The sequence below is a fragment of the Monodon monoceros genome, unplaced genomic scaffold, assembly GCF_005190385.1.
Source record: "Monodon monoceros isolate NGI ecotype Baffin Bay Population unplaced genomic scaffold, NGI_Narwhal_1 Super_Scaffold_12, whole genome shotgun sequence".
In the NCBI taxonomy this organism is placed as follows: domain Eukaryota; kingdom Metazoa; phylum Chordata; class Mammalia; order Artiodactyla; family Monodontidae; genus Monodon; species Monodon monoceros.
Genome location: NW_021703768.1, coordinates 143,010,091 through 143,028,884, shown reverse-complemented (window position 1 = coordinate 143,028,884; position 18,794 = coordinate 143,010,091). Strand labels below are relative to the sequence as shown.

The 18,794-nt window shown below is 42.9% G+C and overlaps 1 protein-coding gene across 6 annotated transcripts in view; it reads right to left on the bottom strand.

Moving 5' to 3' along the window:
- The window catches only part of TENM2 (teneurin transmembrane protein 2), a 1,209,082-nt gene that overhangs the window by 279,066 nt on the left and 911,222 nt on the right, over positions 1 to 18,794 (bottom strand). For all 6 annotated transcript variants that reach the window (XM_029218183.1, XM_029218182.1, XM_029218184.1 and 3 more), the window contains one exon: positions 11,270 to 11,508. In XM_029218183.1, the coding sequence (XP_029074016.1) occupies positions 11,270 to 11,508 (239 nt within the window). The remainder of the gene's footprint in view (positions 1 to 11,269; positions 11,509 to 18,794) is intronic.

Below are 18,794 nucleotides of genomic sequence, written 5' to 3'. Positions count from 1 at the left end.
GAGGGGGGGGAGAAGAGAAACAGGAGGGACAGTCATATCGAGCAGATAAAGAAACATGTGCAAACCTTTCGAAGCAGGATTGGAAGTTGGTTTCCTTAAAGTCAGACCAAATTTACATGTCAAAACAGTTCACTAAAATATGCACATAATAGAAAGTGTTTCTGACCAGACTATTCAGGACAGTGTCTGGGGGAGTAGTGGTGTGTGGAATCATTTACACACATGCCAACTAGAAGAGGTGAGCTCCGGTCCCTTCTCTTTCACTGCCCCACTCTCTGTCCCCATACCACCAGCCAGGACCTGGGTAAGTCGTGAGTGGCTATCAGCCTGGGCATACCCATGTCCTGTCCTAGACCAAGACCTGCCCAATGAGGAATTAGGAAACTTTCCTAAATGTTGGAAGTTCATAAATCCATTGAATTGGACTGGGAGCTAAAATTGAAGGGTAACCTCAAATAGTCTCTACTGGACCTTTTTTTTTTTTTTTTTTTTACACCATGAAGATTACAAACTAAGGCAAAGAAAAGATCTGATCTAAAAGAGTTCTCCTTCCTCATGTTGATTTTTGATCAAGATCGAAAAGAAGACTTTGGAGAATGCCCTCACTTGATGAAAAACAAATATCCTTGCCCTCTGGCTTCAAGGGTTATTCCAAAGACAACACTCTAAAACAAAAGTGATTTTCCTAACCCCCAACTTTCAATGCTGTCCTGGGAACCAATACCCACATTCATTCTTTCCATCTCTTACATCACTTGCAGTAGCAGAGATGGTAGCAGAATTACATGGATAGCAATTAGACACAAGGGAAGATAAACCAACCTTAGTGAGAAATGATTTTGTAGGAGGGAGGTGTTTTGAGAGGCCCCCCTTCATACACTGTATTTGAAATATAGATTGATGTTCATCATTGAACACATTACTCTCGTCTATTAGGCAAGAGCCTACCGTGTCTATAAATTCAATTTCCTTTACCATGGTAGCTTTCTGGTTTATTTGGATAAATGTCGAACTGTCTACTGTTATTTATCTAAGTAGCTCATGAGGGAACCAAAAGTCTAATGATGTAAGATGAGGTGGTGCAACAGCACCTCCAAGCAATTCTCAACGATAGCTCTTCATCTCATTACCTTGCCCGGATGTACTGCTTGGAGAAATTGTGCAGATTATGTGTAACTTGGTATGCTGGGTGTCATTTTTTCACCATACTTGTGTCTTTTAATTGTGCCATGTTTTACCCTGCTTGATACGCGGCACTTCACAGTTTGCATTGCTAGGTAACATTTCTAATTATTCTATTCACAGCTTCTTCTGCCTTGTTCTTACTTCTCGCCTTAATTTCATCCCACTCGTTTTAGTATTTATTCTTCTTTCTTTGGCTCTTCTCTTGTCACTGCTGTGGTCCCACAGAGTGTAAGCTTTTTTATTGGGGAGCTTTATGGTTGTTAAAGTAACTTCAGGAGGAGATAATGCCTTCACTGGACAAAACCAGACTGCATAAAAATTGACACAGATCTCCTCAGTTTCTTATTGTAAAATGGTTAGACCACTCCACATTTCTAGGGGAAGAAAAGGATAGCTGAGCACTGATTCATACCGACGAGTTGATACCAAAGCTTTTTAGTATAAAAGCTTCTGTTCCCTGTTGGATCTGGGAAAAACTGAAACTCAGACGCCTCTATCACTGTTTTATGTGTCTGATTAACATCATGGCACGCGTTGTGCAAAACATAACTTACCCAGGCTCTAAGCTTTCCTACTAACTGTACTAGTTTATGGGGTTACTTATGAGACTCTAGGTCTAGGAAAAAATTTCAAGTAAAAATGTCCTAGAATCTGAGGCTCGTCAGCAGATTCCAACATACAATGTGACCAGACGGTAACTCACCTAAATAACATTTCTTGCCCAATGGAAAAACATAAAATTAATGTAATAAATTTAATAAATTTTAAATTAATATAAAATTAATAATACATGAAATTAATATACAAAGTTATACGAATTTTCTTCATGGCAAAAAAAGTCTTTACCCCACAACTCTCTTGAGATTCAGAAACTCTACAAATCAGCTTATGAAACACATGTACTCTAATTTAGCTAATACCCCAGAAGTCAATGTTTGTAAAACTGGGGGCATAAGGGAGCCTTAAAGCCCATTTCCAAAATGCATCTAACTCAAGGGCACACTGAACTTCCTTGAAAGATGTCCTCTTGTTTATCATGGTCTGAAGAGCAGAAAGCATTTGACACACTGCCTTTCCCTGTGGAATACGACCAAGCCTAATCTAAACTTCATAAACGTGCCTCTAAAACGCTCATGGTGTAACGTAAGCAAGCAAACTGATAGAACTGCATCATGACTGCAAAGGCCAAAGCAAGGCAATATACCTTTCTTTTACAAAGATCAGAGTCCCTAAGGGGAGTGCCAAACATGTTTGCACAAATCTTCCCATAAATGACCTAACTCCAATGAAAACCCATCCCAAGGGAAGGAACTTCCCTAACCGCTGTGCAGTACTGATGAAAGAAATGTAAAGACTGGAGGCAAAGCTCCTCCCTTCTCATCCATAGCTCTGATTTTTAGGAAAAAAAAAAAAGAAAACGCCTTTGAAAGATGATACGTATTATATATCGTATGTATACCTTCCTTTCTCTCTCCAAGAACGGAGGGTATTATTTTCCTCCGCAAAGCTCTTTTCTTATCAACATGTAGCTTAGGACTATTTTCTGAAACATTCTGATATTTACGTATTTAAGGCTAGAAGTCAGTAAGATAAAAAATGAAATTAGTGGAACGTGCAATGCATTATCCTCTCTTTTATGGTAATATTAAATATATTAATATAGTTGATGGACCATTTGCTCTCCTAATGCAGAGTATCTTATTATGAGACATCAATTTCATAAAAGATTTATTTGATGACAAAAGGGCTCAGGCCAAAATTCTGAGTGTCTATTCTTTACAACCAAGTTATGAATTTTCTCTAAAGGCATTTTCCATGAAGGACACAAGAAGTCTGGTTTAAGGTGACCTCAAGGGAAATACGAATGTCTTAAAAGTTTGCTTTGGGGTCAAGTTTCTGAGCTACACTGCTAAACAGGGCATTTCGGAGCACAAAAGATTCTGTATGGCTTGTGTACACAGACCTAATTCACCATATAATGGTTCCCTTCTCTACTTGCTGCCTTGTAGCGATTGCTTTCATTTCTTAGCACATCCTCATTTACGGAGAAGCAGCCAGCCGACTTTCAGATTTATGCCATTATTTGCTTCTTCACCTTGAACTCCAACTGAATCCTGCTACACTTTTGGAATATGAGTGCCAAACGGTGGTTGTGTGCCAGACACAAGCACTTCCCAGTTTCACTCAGCTAGCTCTCTTGATTTCAGGGAATCACAGGTTCCTGCTAGAGGGTTTCAATGTGGTACTTACACAGCCCACCTAACTTAACTGTTCCTTTGCCTAAACACTTTGTAACTTGGAGACGCAATTTGGGAACAGAGGCAATTACAACATCAGGGAGCCAGCAACTTCCCTTGACATGGGGAACGAGTAGAACTAGAAATCAGGGATTCTGGGTACTTGACAAATGCCCTCCACACATGGTTCAACTCAGCCCTAACCCTAATTAGCGTTCATTAACTCAACAAATATTTATTGATCGCTTACAAGGTGCTAGGCACTGTTTTGAGGATACAATGACCCAAGGACCTGTTCTAGGCTTCTCACTGGACCTGCCCTAGGAGTATGGTAACCAATACAATAATCACAATAACTCCTTCTAGTTAAGCTTTTATTGTATGCCAGGTACCACCATATTTCACCAGTTCTAAGATTCAAATTCTGTTCACATTTTCACATCTCTGGAATCAGAATGCTCCTTCAAAATTAGTGTTTTCTTACAACTGAGGCTGGTCAGGCAGCACACTGGTCTGCTGGTGTGACTGTGGACCTATCTATACACAGGGTTGTATATCAATTCAGGTGGTCTGTGTCTACCTCCTTCTAAAAATACATATTATAAATGCTAAGGAATCATGCCATATTTGACTGATAACCTTTTCTCTCCTTGGGGATACGAACAATAATGACACTTCTCATACACGATGACATACTGGATTTGAAGAAAACTGTATGCATGTATCATTTCAGGGAATACTTGAAGCATCTTTACAAGGTAGGAGTTATCCCTGTTTTCTTGTATGGGAAACTCAGGTGCAGGGAGATTAAACAGCAAGCCCATAGTCATATGGTTTTTAAGTATATACATCAGAATTTGAACCCAGGTCTCTCTGACACCAAAGCCCAAGTATGTACTTTCCATTACAACAAGCTGTTTCTTTTGTAATTACCAAGGCAGGGCGAGAACCTCTGCAACTGTGTTCTAGGTAAAATGTAGAATGAAATAATACCTATCTACAGTACATTCAAAGCTGTGCCCAGAATCTTAAATCATGAAGCAAGTACAAATAAATGAACAAATGAAAGACTTAGGAAATGGGGATCTGTGCGCTTGGTGACCCCCCTAAGTGATCCAGACAAATAAACAGAGTGTGTGGAGACAGAGACAACAGTGTCTCATTACTGCTTCAGGACCAATGACTACTAGAGAGAGAACTGCTACAGAGGAAGTCCAGGACAGAACTGCATGGTGACTCAAGGGACAGATAGGTGGTGGACACTCCATCCTCATCCACCCGACACATACGTCATGGAGGCACAAAGTCCTGGGCTGGGAGATGATAACAGTATCCCATTTCCTTACTGTGGTCCTTGGGAACCTGGGGTATAGCACTTACTCCCTCCTTCCTGGTTTTGCATTAAGACGCTCTATTAAGTTGGAACCAAAAATTGCGTCCTCATTCTCACCGATCAAGTCCACCCAGGAGGGTGGAAAGCCCTGTATTGGCCGACTAGCTTGATTCCTTATTTCTTACTATTTTTTTTTTATTGAAGTGTAGTTGATTTACAATGTTGTGTTACTTTCAGGTGCAAAGTGATTCAATTATATATACATATATATATATATTTATATGTACGTATCTGTTCTTTTTCAGATTCTTTTCCATTATAGGTTATTACAGGATACTGAATATAGTTCCCCGTGCTATTCAGTAGGTCTTTGTTGTTTGCCTATTTTGTATGTAGTAGTGTGTATGTGTTAATCTCAGACTCCTAACGTATCCCTCCATCTGACCCCTGACTACTTTGATTTCTGACGGGCACCTTGGGGAGAAAAGCACAAACACTTCCGCCCCCTCAGCAGAGGAACTCATTTTTCTGAATGTCAAACGTGAGATACAAATGTTGCCATGTGGTGGCTAGGTGATGAAGACCTAGCTCATGACTTAATTGACTTTCCGTAATAAGTCGACAGACCCTCTGAAATCAGGTATACAATTAGGAAATGGCAGTCCCACTGCCAGAGACGCACCAGTGTGGAGACACTGACAGGACTTTATTATCTGGTTAAGAGCACATGAGCATATCTATTAGATAAAAAGTCTGCTACTAACATGGAACGGATAACATAACTGGGTCCCCTGACTTAACTTGCGGGCAGTTCTCTTTTTCTCTGCGTGGTCGACTGTGAGGTTGGACCGTCTGGGGCCGGGGAATTGGGTGGAAATGTTATTTGCCGGATTGCTCAGACATCATCATTAGCATTTTGCCCTTTAGATAATGGGAGATAAATATATAATCTGGAATTCATACAGGAGGGGAAGGTTTAGTGTTTCTCTGGATAGTCAAAGAGCAGTGAGTTTGAAAGAGAGAGCTGACATTTTTCCTAGGCTCTGTCCTCATGAAGGATGCCAGGTTAAACTGACGTCATCAGTTTCTGTCATTTTCTTTATGTTTCCCCCCAAACCTGCTCTATTCAGCAAGACGGGAATACACAAAATAGCAGCTGAGAGCGCAGGATTCATCAGCTGTGAGTCTCAACACATCAATTTCCAAGTGTAGCAACTTTAAACACATTGTAGGCTTTTAGTTTCCATAGAAAATAATCTCTCATTGTTTTCAAAAGAAACTGAAAGCACCCCAAATTACCACACTTTTAACATCCTGACATGTTGATGGCCCGCGTTCTTCCCAGATCAAAGTGAGAGTGGCAGAAGACAGAGCGGTGAACGGCTTACTTAAAACATAGTATTTCATATTTGGCAGGAATTACTGTAGTGAAAAGAGACAAGGTGACTTTCTAGCACACACACACACACACACACACGCACACACACACACACACATATATATATTAGTTTGGCAGGGATCTGAAGAGCTAAAAACTAATTTAGGATGACATAAATGCTCTTATCTTTCTCTCTGCCACCCTTCCTTTCCCAGCCACGTGAAGAGTTTTTGACAGAAGACTTGTTTTTAACTCAGGGGTGACGGTCTGAATCCTGTGTCATGCTGAACTGTTCTGTTGACACTCGTCTTAGAATTTGGAGGATTATCTGGATTTAAACAGCAAAGTCATACACTGCAAGCATCTTTCTTCCTTGATGGGGGGTAGCCCTGCAAGAACGTTGGTGCCTTTTAAGGAAATGAGATCTAGCCAATGTTAACCTGGGACAAGAAAGCAATGATGTCATTCAGGGACCCAGCATTGTTACGACCTGTTAGAAAACCTCAACAAACTAGGCATCAGGCACTGAGTCATCTTTAAAAACAGGCAATGGTTTTGCAGAGACACCTATGGTAACTGAAGATTGAGGACAAGTGAGTATGTGGCAAAATACCTCGGCGATTCTACTCCATCCATGAGTTGGGGCAGTGTTTCAAGCAGTCTGTTGGGATGGAAATTTTTATCTTATAGAAAGTTTTTTAAAGAGAAAAGGAACTTGCTTTTTCTACTTTTGGTTTGGGTCAAAAATCAGATGTAATTATTCATTATGTAACGGGATTGCAGGCAATCACCTGCTCCATTTACAGTGGACGTATGAGTGGCCTCTTAGCCAATTTGATAGCATTATGTTTTTGATTGTTTGTTTGTTTTCTTTTCTTTTTATAAAGGTGGAAACACTCTGAAAAGGTACTCTTAGGAAAAGAACAGTAATACAATCAGACGGGGGTTGGCAAACTCTGGCAACGGCACATGGAGCTAGGGGAGAGTTTTACATTTTAAACAGTTGAAAAAAATCAAAAGAATAACATTTCACGACACAGGAAAAGTACATAAAATTCAAATTTCTGTGTCCACAATTAAAGACGCCTGGAACAAAGCCATGCCCATTTGTTTACACACTGTCTGGGGCTGCTTTTGAATTACAACGGCAACGTTGAGAAGTTGTAACAGACTGTTTGACCCACAAAATCAAAAATATTTACTATCTGGTTCTTGACAGAAAAAGTTTTCTGGTCTCTGTAATAGAAGATATTTGGGAAAGCAGAAATATGAGGACAGGTTAGGAGACCAAGGAGATGTGGCTTTTGTACACTTCGTTAGAAGACGAATTCAGGAAGGAGGGGAACCAACTACTCTCCCTTGCTGATAAGGACAGAATTAGGTAAGGGGAATTGATGCTACAAAAAGGATGACTGAGGTTTTATGCAGTATTTGGGAAATCTGGCCAACTGTGATGTTTAGTAGAGAGCAGTCAAGGGAAGGATGTTAGACTAGGCATCAGGAGACCAAGCGCCTAGTCCTGGCCCTGCAACTAACTAGCCATGTGACTTGAGACCCTCTGGGCCTCAGCATCACTTCTTGTCAAATGATTGTAATACGCCAATTTCATTTTCTGCCAGAGTGTATGTTGGGGGCTGGGGGTATGGTTCAAGTTTAATAGTAATATAAAAGTGCTTTAAATGGAAAAGCGTACAGTTCTAAACAAATAGAAGACTCTAACCAGTTACTGTATGTACCCTATAAGGATAAAAACATGGTAGAGTTGGCATAACACAGGTGAGAAACACTAGGCTGGTCACATGATTTAGAAACTTAGGGATCCAGAGGGATTTCTGGTGTTGCAGGCAATGAAAGTACTTGAGCTGCCCAAGGATAACAGACAGCTTCCCGAGCAGGAAGCTCTCTTGCGTTTCACGGCCAAATTCTTCTAAACCCGTCTTCCCTGTAGGAACCATTTGGGCCAGGGGCTGAGTTAACGCACAAAATAGTCCCCTAGTGGTTTGTACAGCTTTTCAGAGGAATTCATTTTAGGATGTTTCGTACACTGGGAGAATCTGGCATCGGGAGAATCTGCTGGAAGAGTGTATCATAAAAGATCTCTGACCTGAGCTGTGCGAACAGGAACTGGAGGACCTCTCCTGAGCTGGTAAAGGCTCACGTCTTCCATTTTGCCAGAGGGCTGGTGTTATGCTGATTTACACCCACCCACAGGCTGGGTCTATGGAAGAATTTGTCATGGGGCTGAACGTTTCCAAATTGCTCATTTCTGGAAAGACTTCATGCAGGTTTCAACATGCAAGGAAGATAATTTGGCCTATTTGTTGCAGTTCCTGGCAGGCCTGAACCCAGTGCCTGTCCATAAATGTCCTGCAGTTGACGTTTCAATTTCAGGACCTGTCATGTTCCAGTGGAACACAGGGTCGTGTACGAGCTAGTGTGGGCTCAGGCCTTAAAAACTTCGGCCTCCTTAACAGGAAGGCTTTGATTTTTATGTTGTCCTTCTGTTCTCCCTGATGGCTTGTCTTCTAGGTAGGCACAATCACGTGTTGCTCCTGACGGCACTTTTCTCTGTGTTTTCAATGCACTGTTTGTGCCCCTGCAGCTCCGTAATAAATAATATACTGCCTTTCATCTTTAAAGTGATTTATACACATTAATTAATCCTCACCATACTTTGGAGTTTCTGAACGTTAATAACCATCATACTCCCAGGTTTTACTTAGGAAACCAAGACCCAGAAAGAAAACAACTTTGTTAAAGCTAAGGAGAAAGGCATCACTGGGGTCATGACCAGTCCTCCAGATCGTGACCCCTCACCATGCTTGCAGACCCGTCATCACCTCTGGAGAGGAGCCCTGTAGCCCTCTATGCACCACCACTACTGCTGGGTGAATCGGCCCATTCCATCACTCATTTTGAGTCATAAACAATTCTTCAGTACTCCAGGGTCGAAGCATAATCTTACCTAAAGCATACATAATAGGAAGTGACGGATTATAAACTAATAAGCCATCCTAAGATGCTCGGGTCCAGCTTCCAGTAGCCTCCAGACTGAGGACACATATGTTTCCTAATCCATCATTACACACCCAATTAAAACATTAAACTCTCGCTACAGGGTTTTCCATGATCACCCTACAGAAAGCTATTATATTTTAACTATCAAGCTCGATAACTCAGGCACTAGCCATCTATCTCTCTCCTGCGAGTGGAGAAGGAGGTACACAAGGGACGGTACTGGCAGAGGCAGGCAGTGCCTCAATTTCCGTATTTGGGCCTCTCCATGGTGCCCACCGGCCCAGCAGAACATTAAGCCTGAGAGGTGAGCTCATGGACCCTTTTTGAAGTTTCTGACACAAAGCTGAATCATGCCAGGACCCCAAAGGCATGTTCAATTTGCTTCCACCAACCCCTCCCCTTCTCCTCCCCAACAGCTACCTGGGGAAGCACACAAAACTACCTTTAATGATACAAAAGATTCCACTCAAGTGATTGAGGGTGCAACAGATGCCCTTGCCCCTCCTCGAGTCAATCCATGACTCCATCCTTCATCAAGAGGTAAGTGAGAAGCAGGCATGACCTTCAACTAGGGGTGTGTGGGTATCTGACCTCAGCCCATATGTAGAGCTGGGGTTTAGAGCACAAAGGTGTTTGCAAAGCCCCGGGTCAACATGGTGCGTTTCCCCGGAGTGTCAATTTTCTTACTTCTAGAGGCCATTCCTGAGAGATGCAACTGACGAGGACTGTAAAAACACCTTTTTCTCTATTAAGATGAGCATAGCAACATTATGGGAGAGAGTGAAAACCTCGCATCAGTTCTTGGCCTGTCGCGGTTTGCCTTGGGCAGGGCCCCAGATCTCTGGGGGAGCACAGTCACCCTTCTCCGCCATCAGGGAAGCTTGGGCATAATGGTCTGGGAAGTTCTGGACCAGCTTATTCTCTTGCTGGCTGCCGGAGGATGAAGGAAGTGTGAGAGAGAAGGGAGGGCTTACACTGGGAGAAAGGGCAAAACCAGAATGGTTAGGGATGGTTTTTATTTTCCCTCTTGTAAATAGGAAGTGTTATGAGCTGATTTAGAACTGGTCTCTTTTTGCTGCTGGGTTATACGTTTGCTTTGCAACGTGGCACAGCCAAACTGGGGAGGCCTGACAGAGCGGCCCTGAGACCAAGCCAGAACCATCAAGTGTTTTAAATAAACTTTAACAAATGTCACCGTGGCCTCGGCCTGGGCCAGGAGATCTGCCGCTAGCAAGTTCAGGTGACAAAGTAGCAGTGCTGAGGGCACTTCGTTGCGGCCAGGAGCTGCGAGCAGGCTTTGTGTCTAGCCCAGGATGCTCAAATGCATGGGGCACCCTGTCCCTGAACTCTTGGCATCTGCTGGTTCCCACAGTTACAAGGCCACATCCCACGGATGCAAATCAACATCCCTGGCATTCAAAGAAAGACACCCCAGCAACTTCACCAATCTGCTATCCTAAGTCATACCCTGAGCTCCCACCCAGAATCACAGCTGGCGTGGGAGGTGAACCTGACTCAGATTCAGCAGCATGTGGGATGAGACTTGAGGCTAAAGGGACAGAGGCAAAGGAGGGGACTTGGGCAAGATCCACTGGGTCTGGGTGACCTGATTCCCTATGAAGACCTGGTTGGGTGCTCTAGCCTCTCTATCCTGTTTCTGTTCTCCAGCTCTAAAAATCATCTAGCTGCTTTGGCTTTCCATCCAATATGATGTTCTAGGCATGCTGATTTGCTTTTCTTCTATTTGGTTTTTGTCTGAAGTTAACCAATGCTGCGTGAATTTCAGAGCACAGACCTGGGTTAAAATCCAAGATGGAGGAGACCAGAAGGCTACTTGAGGAGTGGGGGACGGGTTGGCAGGAATGACAATTTTCAACTTAGCTCCAAGAGAGAATACAGTAAGGATGCTTAATTTCACTTCTGATAAATGTCATTTAGAATCATGAAGGAGAAACTCATCAGACTGAAATGGATTTCAGGAGGAAAAAAGCACTCCCCTCCATCACTCATTTTTACATCTTTCAGGAGCCAACAAGCCAATGGTACAGACAACAGAGGCCCTCTACATTCACAAGTCGGCGACAGCGCCCCCACCTGCTCACAACTGCCCTGACTTACCTATGAAATACGCCAGCAGGATGGCCAAGACGAGGGCCGCAGCGATGGCCGACAGGGCGGCGCATTTCCAGCTGCAGTATTTGGAGGGCTTCTTCAGCTTGAAGGCCTTCCTGGAGAAAGTATTCCGGGGCAGCAGGCGGGGTGGTGGTGTGTAAACGGTTCCTGAGGTCAAAGGGTATCCCGGAGAGGAGCTGCTAAACAGGGGTGTGCTTCCCGAGGATGTCTTAAAGAGGAAGTGCCTGCCAGGGAAAGGGAAAGGGTCAGGATCCACATCGTGGCTATTGAGGACCATCCAGCTGCTTTTTTTCCCCCACTCTGCTTTCTATAGCATTAATATAGTTCTGATTATCTACCCAACCGTGTCATGGGCAAAGGGGCGAATGTTACATTTGATGGTGACATAAACTAATTCCATAAACTCACATCATTTCATGTTTTCACATATACCTCTGGATTTTATCTTCCACAATAATCCTGCAACATATGCAAAGCAAATATGGAAACTGAGTTACTGTTGCTCACTCAGAGATGCTGGCCATGATATGGTGAAGATGGTGCTGAGCTCTATCAGGTATTGGGACCTATTATTTAAAGGCACTTGAAGAACAGACTTGTGGTTGCCAAGGTGGGTAGGGGAGGGATGGGTTGGGAGTTTGGGATTAGCAGATGCAAACTATTATATACAGGATGGATAAACAACAAGGTCCTACTGTACAGCACAGGGAACTATATTCAATATCCTGGGATAAACCATAATGGAAAAGAATATGAAAAAGAATATATGTATGTATAACTGAATCGCTTTGCTGTACAGCAGAAATTAACATTGTAAACCAACTGTACGTCAACCAAAAAAAAAAGGCACTTGAAATATGTTGTCACAACTATTTACAAACTGAATATTATAATATCCCCATTTAAGATATGAGAAATCAGGCTTGGCAAAGTCAAGCAACCGTTCAAGGATTTAAACCCCAAGCTCTGTCTTATACTGAAGTCTGTGCTCTTAAGTGTCATCCTACACTGTCTCTCTTGAGCCTTCTTTCTGGGCTGTTTTCCCCTTTCACTTGCCTCCTGTTCTGAAACCACCCCTCTAGGTCATTTTTTATTTTCCCCATCCTTTTTTTTTTTTTTTAAATGGAAGTATAGTTGATTTACAATGCTGTGTTAGTTTCAGGTGTACAGCACAGTGATTATATATAAACATACATATCTATATGTATGTATATATATTCTTTTTCAGATTATTTTCCATTATAGGTTACTACAAGACACTGAACATAGTTCCCTGTGCTATACAGTAAATCCTTGTTGTTTATCTATTTTATATATAGTAGTGTATATCTGTTAATCCCAAACTTCTAATTTACCTCTCCCCCACCCCTTGCCCCTTTGGTAACCGCAAGTTTGCTTTCAAGATCACAATTCTTTCTTTGGAAATATCTTTGTCTGCCAATTGAACAAGGTGCCCCTTGTCTAGAACTATGGTATGTCAACAGGATAATGCGCTGCACTGTTGACCCTTAATAGAACCCTTCCTCAGGGGTCAGGAGCCTGTCACTCTAAGGACACATCAAAGACCATCGATTCTCCCACAATAGATTTTCTCCCTCTTATGTGTGCCATTTATGAAACTTCAAAGGTGCCGTGCCACACCTTGTTTAAAATGACTCGTCTTCTGGAAAATATCTAGCGGATTTCAAAGCACGGGTTCAGTAGAGTCTAGAGTCTGACCAGGTGGAGGCTGGGGGCTGTGTCTTATTTTGTACCTTGTTCATCTTTATGGTCCCAGGACCCAACGCCAGTTCAGCATGTAGGGGCGACTTGAATGAATAAACGAAGCTCCCTCATTGTTTTACGAATTTACTCAGTTTCAATTCTAAGATTTTAAAATGTTATACAGGTATTTCCTTTCCCTTCAAGTTTTCATTAGGTGCAATTATATTTATGGACCACACACACTACGTGCCATAATGCTAAATGTTTTACTTGAAACTAAATCTCACGGTGACCCTATGAAGTGAGTACTATTTTTACCTTAGTTTTACAAAGAAGAAAACCGAAGCCCAGAGTTAGCATGCGGTGTCACTGGGCCTTAAACTCCGGTCTGCCTGACACTAAAAGCTCTAACAGGACTTACTACACCACATTCTCCTTGCATATGGTGGTTAGCAGGCTTTCCTAGTGGGATTCTGAGGCAAGATCACTGTCCTTACAAATATTTGTATCTTGGCTGCTTCCAGATAAAACCTTGGAAGTATTTTAATTCTTGACAAAGATCAAAGGAGCCTGAGATCACTGACAACCCTGTCAGAAAATGAGTATCTGATTAGTGAATTATTTAGCATGGCTAACATCAAAATAAACAACCAATACTTAAAACTTTATTTGTGGGGGCTTCCCTGGTGGCACAGTGTTTGAGAATCTGCCTGTAAATGCAGGGGACACGGGTTCGAGCCCTGGTCTGGGAGGATCCCACATGCCGCGGAGCAACTAGGCCCGTGAGCCACAACTACTGAGCCTGCGCGTCCGGAGCCTGTGCTCCGCAACAAGAGAGGCCGCGACAGTGAAAGGCCCACACACCGCGATGAAGAGTGGTCCCCGCTCGCCGCAACTAGAGAAAGCCCTCGCACAGAAACGAAGACCCAACACAGCCAAAATAAATAAATTAAAAACTTCTGACGTTCAGTGGAACTAAAAAATGGCATTAAAAAAAAAAACGTTATTTGTGCTAATAAGAATGTTCAATGATCTGAACACAGCCAAGAGGTTTGATTCTATAAGTAAGGTTTGTACTCCCTGTCCAATAGATGTCTTTGAATGCTCCTGATAAAAAGAGCCTTTGGAGGAGGAGGCAGTAGGCGTTGTGTCTAAAGGAGGCACTTTGGAGCAAGATTCATCTGGATCGGAGTCCTGGCAGTGCCATTCCTGGACAAGGAAGTTCATGTAAGTTACCTGACGCTGCTCTTGACAGCCTCCATTTCCTCATGGGTAAAATGGAGTAAAGTGGGAGTAATAATAGCACAGGTTGTTGTGGGGATTACACACCATCATGTAGGACAGCCAGTGAACCAAGGGTGTGTTTCATCGTAAGTACTCGATGCCCTACAAACAGCATTGATTCTTAATTCTTCAGAGAATATAAGGAGGCTGAAACATGAGTTTTACATTTAAAGCTTGACAAACGTCGAGCAAACACCTGAAGAGTTCTCCAGATCATAGATAATAGTCCACTGCCTTATAATTAAGCTAGAACATATACACACCAGAAAGCCAGGGTGGTGGAAGGACTCTGGGATTTGACTTAGAACTACTTCAAGTTTACTTCTTGGACAATTCTCCAAGAGTGGGTAGTAAAAACAGGGAATCAAACTTAGAGGAATATACGGACATTGTAAGCCGTCATTAATGAGTGTTTACAAATATACGAACGCCAGTTTTCACTCCAACAGAGATCTCACCCATTCCCCTGGCTTCAGCCATCACTGATGGGGCTGGAGTCCCCAGATCTCCATTTCTAGCTCAAGTTCTTTCCTGAGACCCACATTCCAATTGTGTATTGGGCATGTCTTCCTCTACCTTCCTTAACTCTCTTGAGCAAGTTGCAACCAAACACGGACTCTTTTCCTTCCCCTCCCCAAGCACACTCCTCCTGACTCCTGTTATTCCCAGTCGTCTAGGACACAATCGTCATCTTCACCCCCTCCTTTCCCTCATCTTCTCCTACACGATGGGTTAAAGTTCCCTTTCATTTTATTTCTGAAAACTTCTCCCACCAACACTCTCCTTCATCCCTCTGCTACTTCTCTTCCCAAACCAGAAATTCCATCACGCCCTCACTTATAAATCCCTAGGGATTCTCCAGTACTTAGAAGAGGAAAACCCAAATCTCAATACGGGACTACACTCTTACAACCACTACTCAGCCTTTTTTTTTTTTTTTTTTTTTTTTTGCCGTACGGGGGCCTCTCACCGCCGTGGCCTCTCCCATTGCAGAGCACAGGCTCCAGACCCACAGGCCCAGCGGCCCATGGCTCACAGGCCCAGCAGCTCCGCAGCACGCGGGATCCTCCCGGACCGGGGCACGAACCCGCATCCCCCGCCTCGGCAGGTGGACTCCCAACCACTGCGCCACTAGGGAAGCCCACTACTCAGCCTTTTTATCCTCATCTCCAACCTTATGCTTCCAGCTCCCATGAACTCCATACTTCAGCCACACCAAACAGACACAGTGCCCCTTAACTAGTCTGTTCATGCCACGGTGCCTTTGTGGATGACGTGTAATGCTTTCTGGAATGGCTTTTCTTTTTCTTTCCCACCCATCCCACCCCACCCAACTCCTACTCACCTGCCAACGACCCACCTCGGAAACCTATTCCGACCTTCCCCCCCCCAGCCCAAGCACCCCGTCACTTTGTGCACTCAAGAAGCTATTTATATACTTGTTTATATATATGTGTGTGTATATATATGTGTGTGTGTGTGTGTGCATATATATATAAATGTATATACAAACAATACTTATATAAATAATATATAACATATTATATACTATGCTATGTTATGTAAATATGTTTAATGTGTCTGTCCCAAACCAAATTTACACTTGACAGTGGTATTACTATCTTGGTACTTCCAGAATCTAAACAGCAGGGCCTCAACATCAGTCACAGTTGTGGACAGAATCAATAAAGCGAAAGCAGGAATGTTTTAGCAACATGAGGGAAATCACAAGATGAAGATGAAGAAGTTTAAATTGACTTTAGTTATTTTTTAATGCACTCATTTATAAGAAATAATAGAATACGATTATTATTTCTTATGTAGTAAGTCTCCTACACACGAACCTTCAAGTTGTGAACTTTCAAAGGTGCGAACATGTGCTTGCCTGTCCAATCACGTAAGTTAGTTCACGTGTCTCACGTACGTTGTCACACGCGTGCATCCTCTACAAGTGGCCGTGCTTTTGTGTGCTTTACTGTAAAATACTGTAGAGAGCACGGTGGTACAGCATCTTTATTTCAAGCCCAGAACCTGTGCCATCAACGTCAGGCATGCGTGAAAACTGCAGCTTGCCCTCCGTCTCCTGTTGCTGACGATCCTTCAGCTCTACCATCTCCCACTTCCTCTCCCTCCTCCAGTCAGTAACTCTCCTTGCCTGTTCACTCGATGCCAGCCCCTGTATGCCAGCTGTTGTACTGGACTACCGTACTTTTCAAGGTACTGTACCGTAAGATTAAAAATGTTTTATTTTTTTAATGTATGATTTGTGTGAAAAGTATTATAAACCTATTACAGTACAATACTATATAGCTGACTGTGTTAGTTGGGTACCCAGGCTAACTTTGCTGGACTTATGAACAAACTGGACTTATGAAAGAGCTCTCAGAACGGAACTCGTTCGTATGTAGGGACTTAACTGGGATTGCTTCATGATTGCTTCATGAGATCCTAACACTGTCCCCTTGACAATCCAATCTATTTTTCATACCTCCTTCTAAAAAGAAAGTCAGATTATGTCACATGTCATCACCGTCCCCTTCTCAAAAAAAGAAAGAAAGAAAGAAAGAAAGGAAGGAAGGAAGAAAGGAAGAAAGAAAGGAGGGAGGGAGGGAGGGAGGGAGGGAGGGAGGGAGGGGAAGGGAAGGAGGGAAGGAAAGAAGGAAGGAAAAGAAAAGAAAAGGTTTCCAATAATACGTAGAATAAAATCAGAAATCCTTCCCATGGCCTACAATTCCCTGCATGATCTGACCCCTGGCCACCTCTCCAACTGTATCTTCCTCCACTTTATCCTCCTCCCCTCCATGAGTTACACTGTCCTTTTGCTAGTCCTCATCATATCACAACCAACATATTCCTGCCTCAGGGCCTTTGCACTTGCTGTTCCCTTTGCCTGGAAATAGCTGCACAATTCGTTTCTTCATATCATTCAACATTCTGTTCCAGAGTCACTTTCCCAGAGAGATCTTTCCTGCCTCCCTTACTTTTTTCTCTGTCATTCTCTATCCTGTTATAACTGCTTTATTCTTCTTCAGGGTATATGCATTTGTGCTATTTACTGTCTGCCTCCATCATTAGAACTGAATTTCTATGAAGTCCAAAATAATTGGGTTTGTCTGCTGTGTTCATCACTGTATCCTAACATCTAGAATAGAGCCTGGCACAAAGAAGAAAGTCAACAAATCTTTGTTGAGTGAAAGACCTGCAACGTTCCCAAGGCCAAAATCATGAATGCTAAAAGGACAATACTGTGAACATTTTGAATTCTGAAATTAGGATTCCTTCTGCCATGTTGACTCTTATTTTCCAAACAGATTTATAAGTTTGCATAGTTCATACAGGCAACTGCCTATATTTATACATACAAGGCCAGATCCTGCCACAGACCAAAAACAACCTGTATACTTTTTGGCACTGTATTATCTTTTTCAGGATACATCTCTCAGGCCGCTCATTGGTATTGTGGTGTCTCTAATGATCATTGTTAAATGAAACTCATTTAGTGATCACATCCCTTGTTTCTAGTTTCTGGTCCTTAGAATTATTAAGTCAGAGTACCAATGATAGCAATTGTTGAAACTAGGTGGTTTTTCTTATGTAGTACTATTCTTCCAACTTTTCTGAATGTTTGAAAATTTTCATAGTAACAAGTTGAAAAAATGCAAGCTCTGATTCACCCAAATGTCGCAGTCACGTGAAGTAGGAATAAAGATAAATAAAATGAAGCAAGACTCACAAGGTGATGGCCTGGCCACATGGTCAATGGGAGGACCCGGAAGGCTTAGGGAACTTCTCCGGATTTTTCCTGAGCTGGCTATTAAGACAGCTTTTCCCCCTCAGGGGCAGGCTGAGGGTGCTCCAAGGGATCATTTGTGATGCCCCAACCGAACGTCTTCCCAGCAGTCGGCCAAGTAGCTCAGCTCAGGACTCCAGGCATCAGCAGAAATGTGTCGTTTCCAAATGCACTTGACATTCTTCAAGCACAACTCAATTGCTCTCAGAATCGGCCACTTGTGCCTCGGAAAGGGAAGGCAAATGAGGGGCCCCTAAAGTGCTGCCCTTGGAGTTTGCTAACACTTGAGGGGAGAGAGAAAATCAGCCCTTGATGTTGCACAAAAAAATAATACTTCTTTTTTTGTGTGCATACGTCTTTCCTTCGTAGCCACGTGGGTTATCAAAGCTTCAGTCCCGGGACCCAGCATTCTGCTCAGCACAGGTTAGGGGCTCAGAGGCTGGCTGTCGAATTGAGTACTAAAGCTAAGGAAGGATAGTTCCTCTCTGTCCTCTGTTCTGTACCCTCAGTCCCAGTGAGCTCTTAGAATAAAGTAATCATCACTTCACCCTAAACTATCAATCTTTTTAGTACATGTCACCACCTCTCCTCTTGTGAAAACAAAACTGTTTAATAAAAACTATGAGAGAGCACGCAAACCTAACAGCCATTCCCCCATGAGCTTTACATAACAGCAAAGGCATGCAGTTTTGAGGCAGAATCTTGGCAAACCAGGCTTTTGCTTCAGATTGG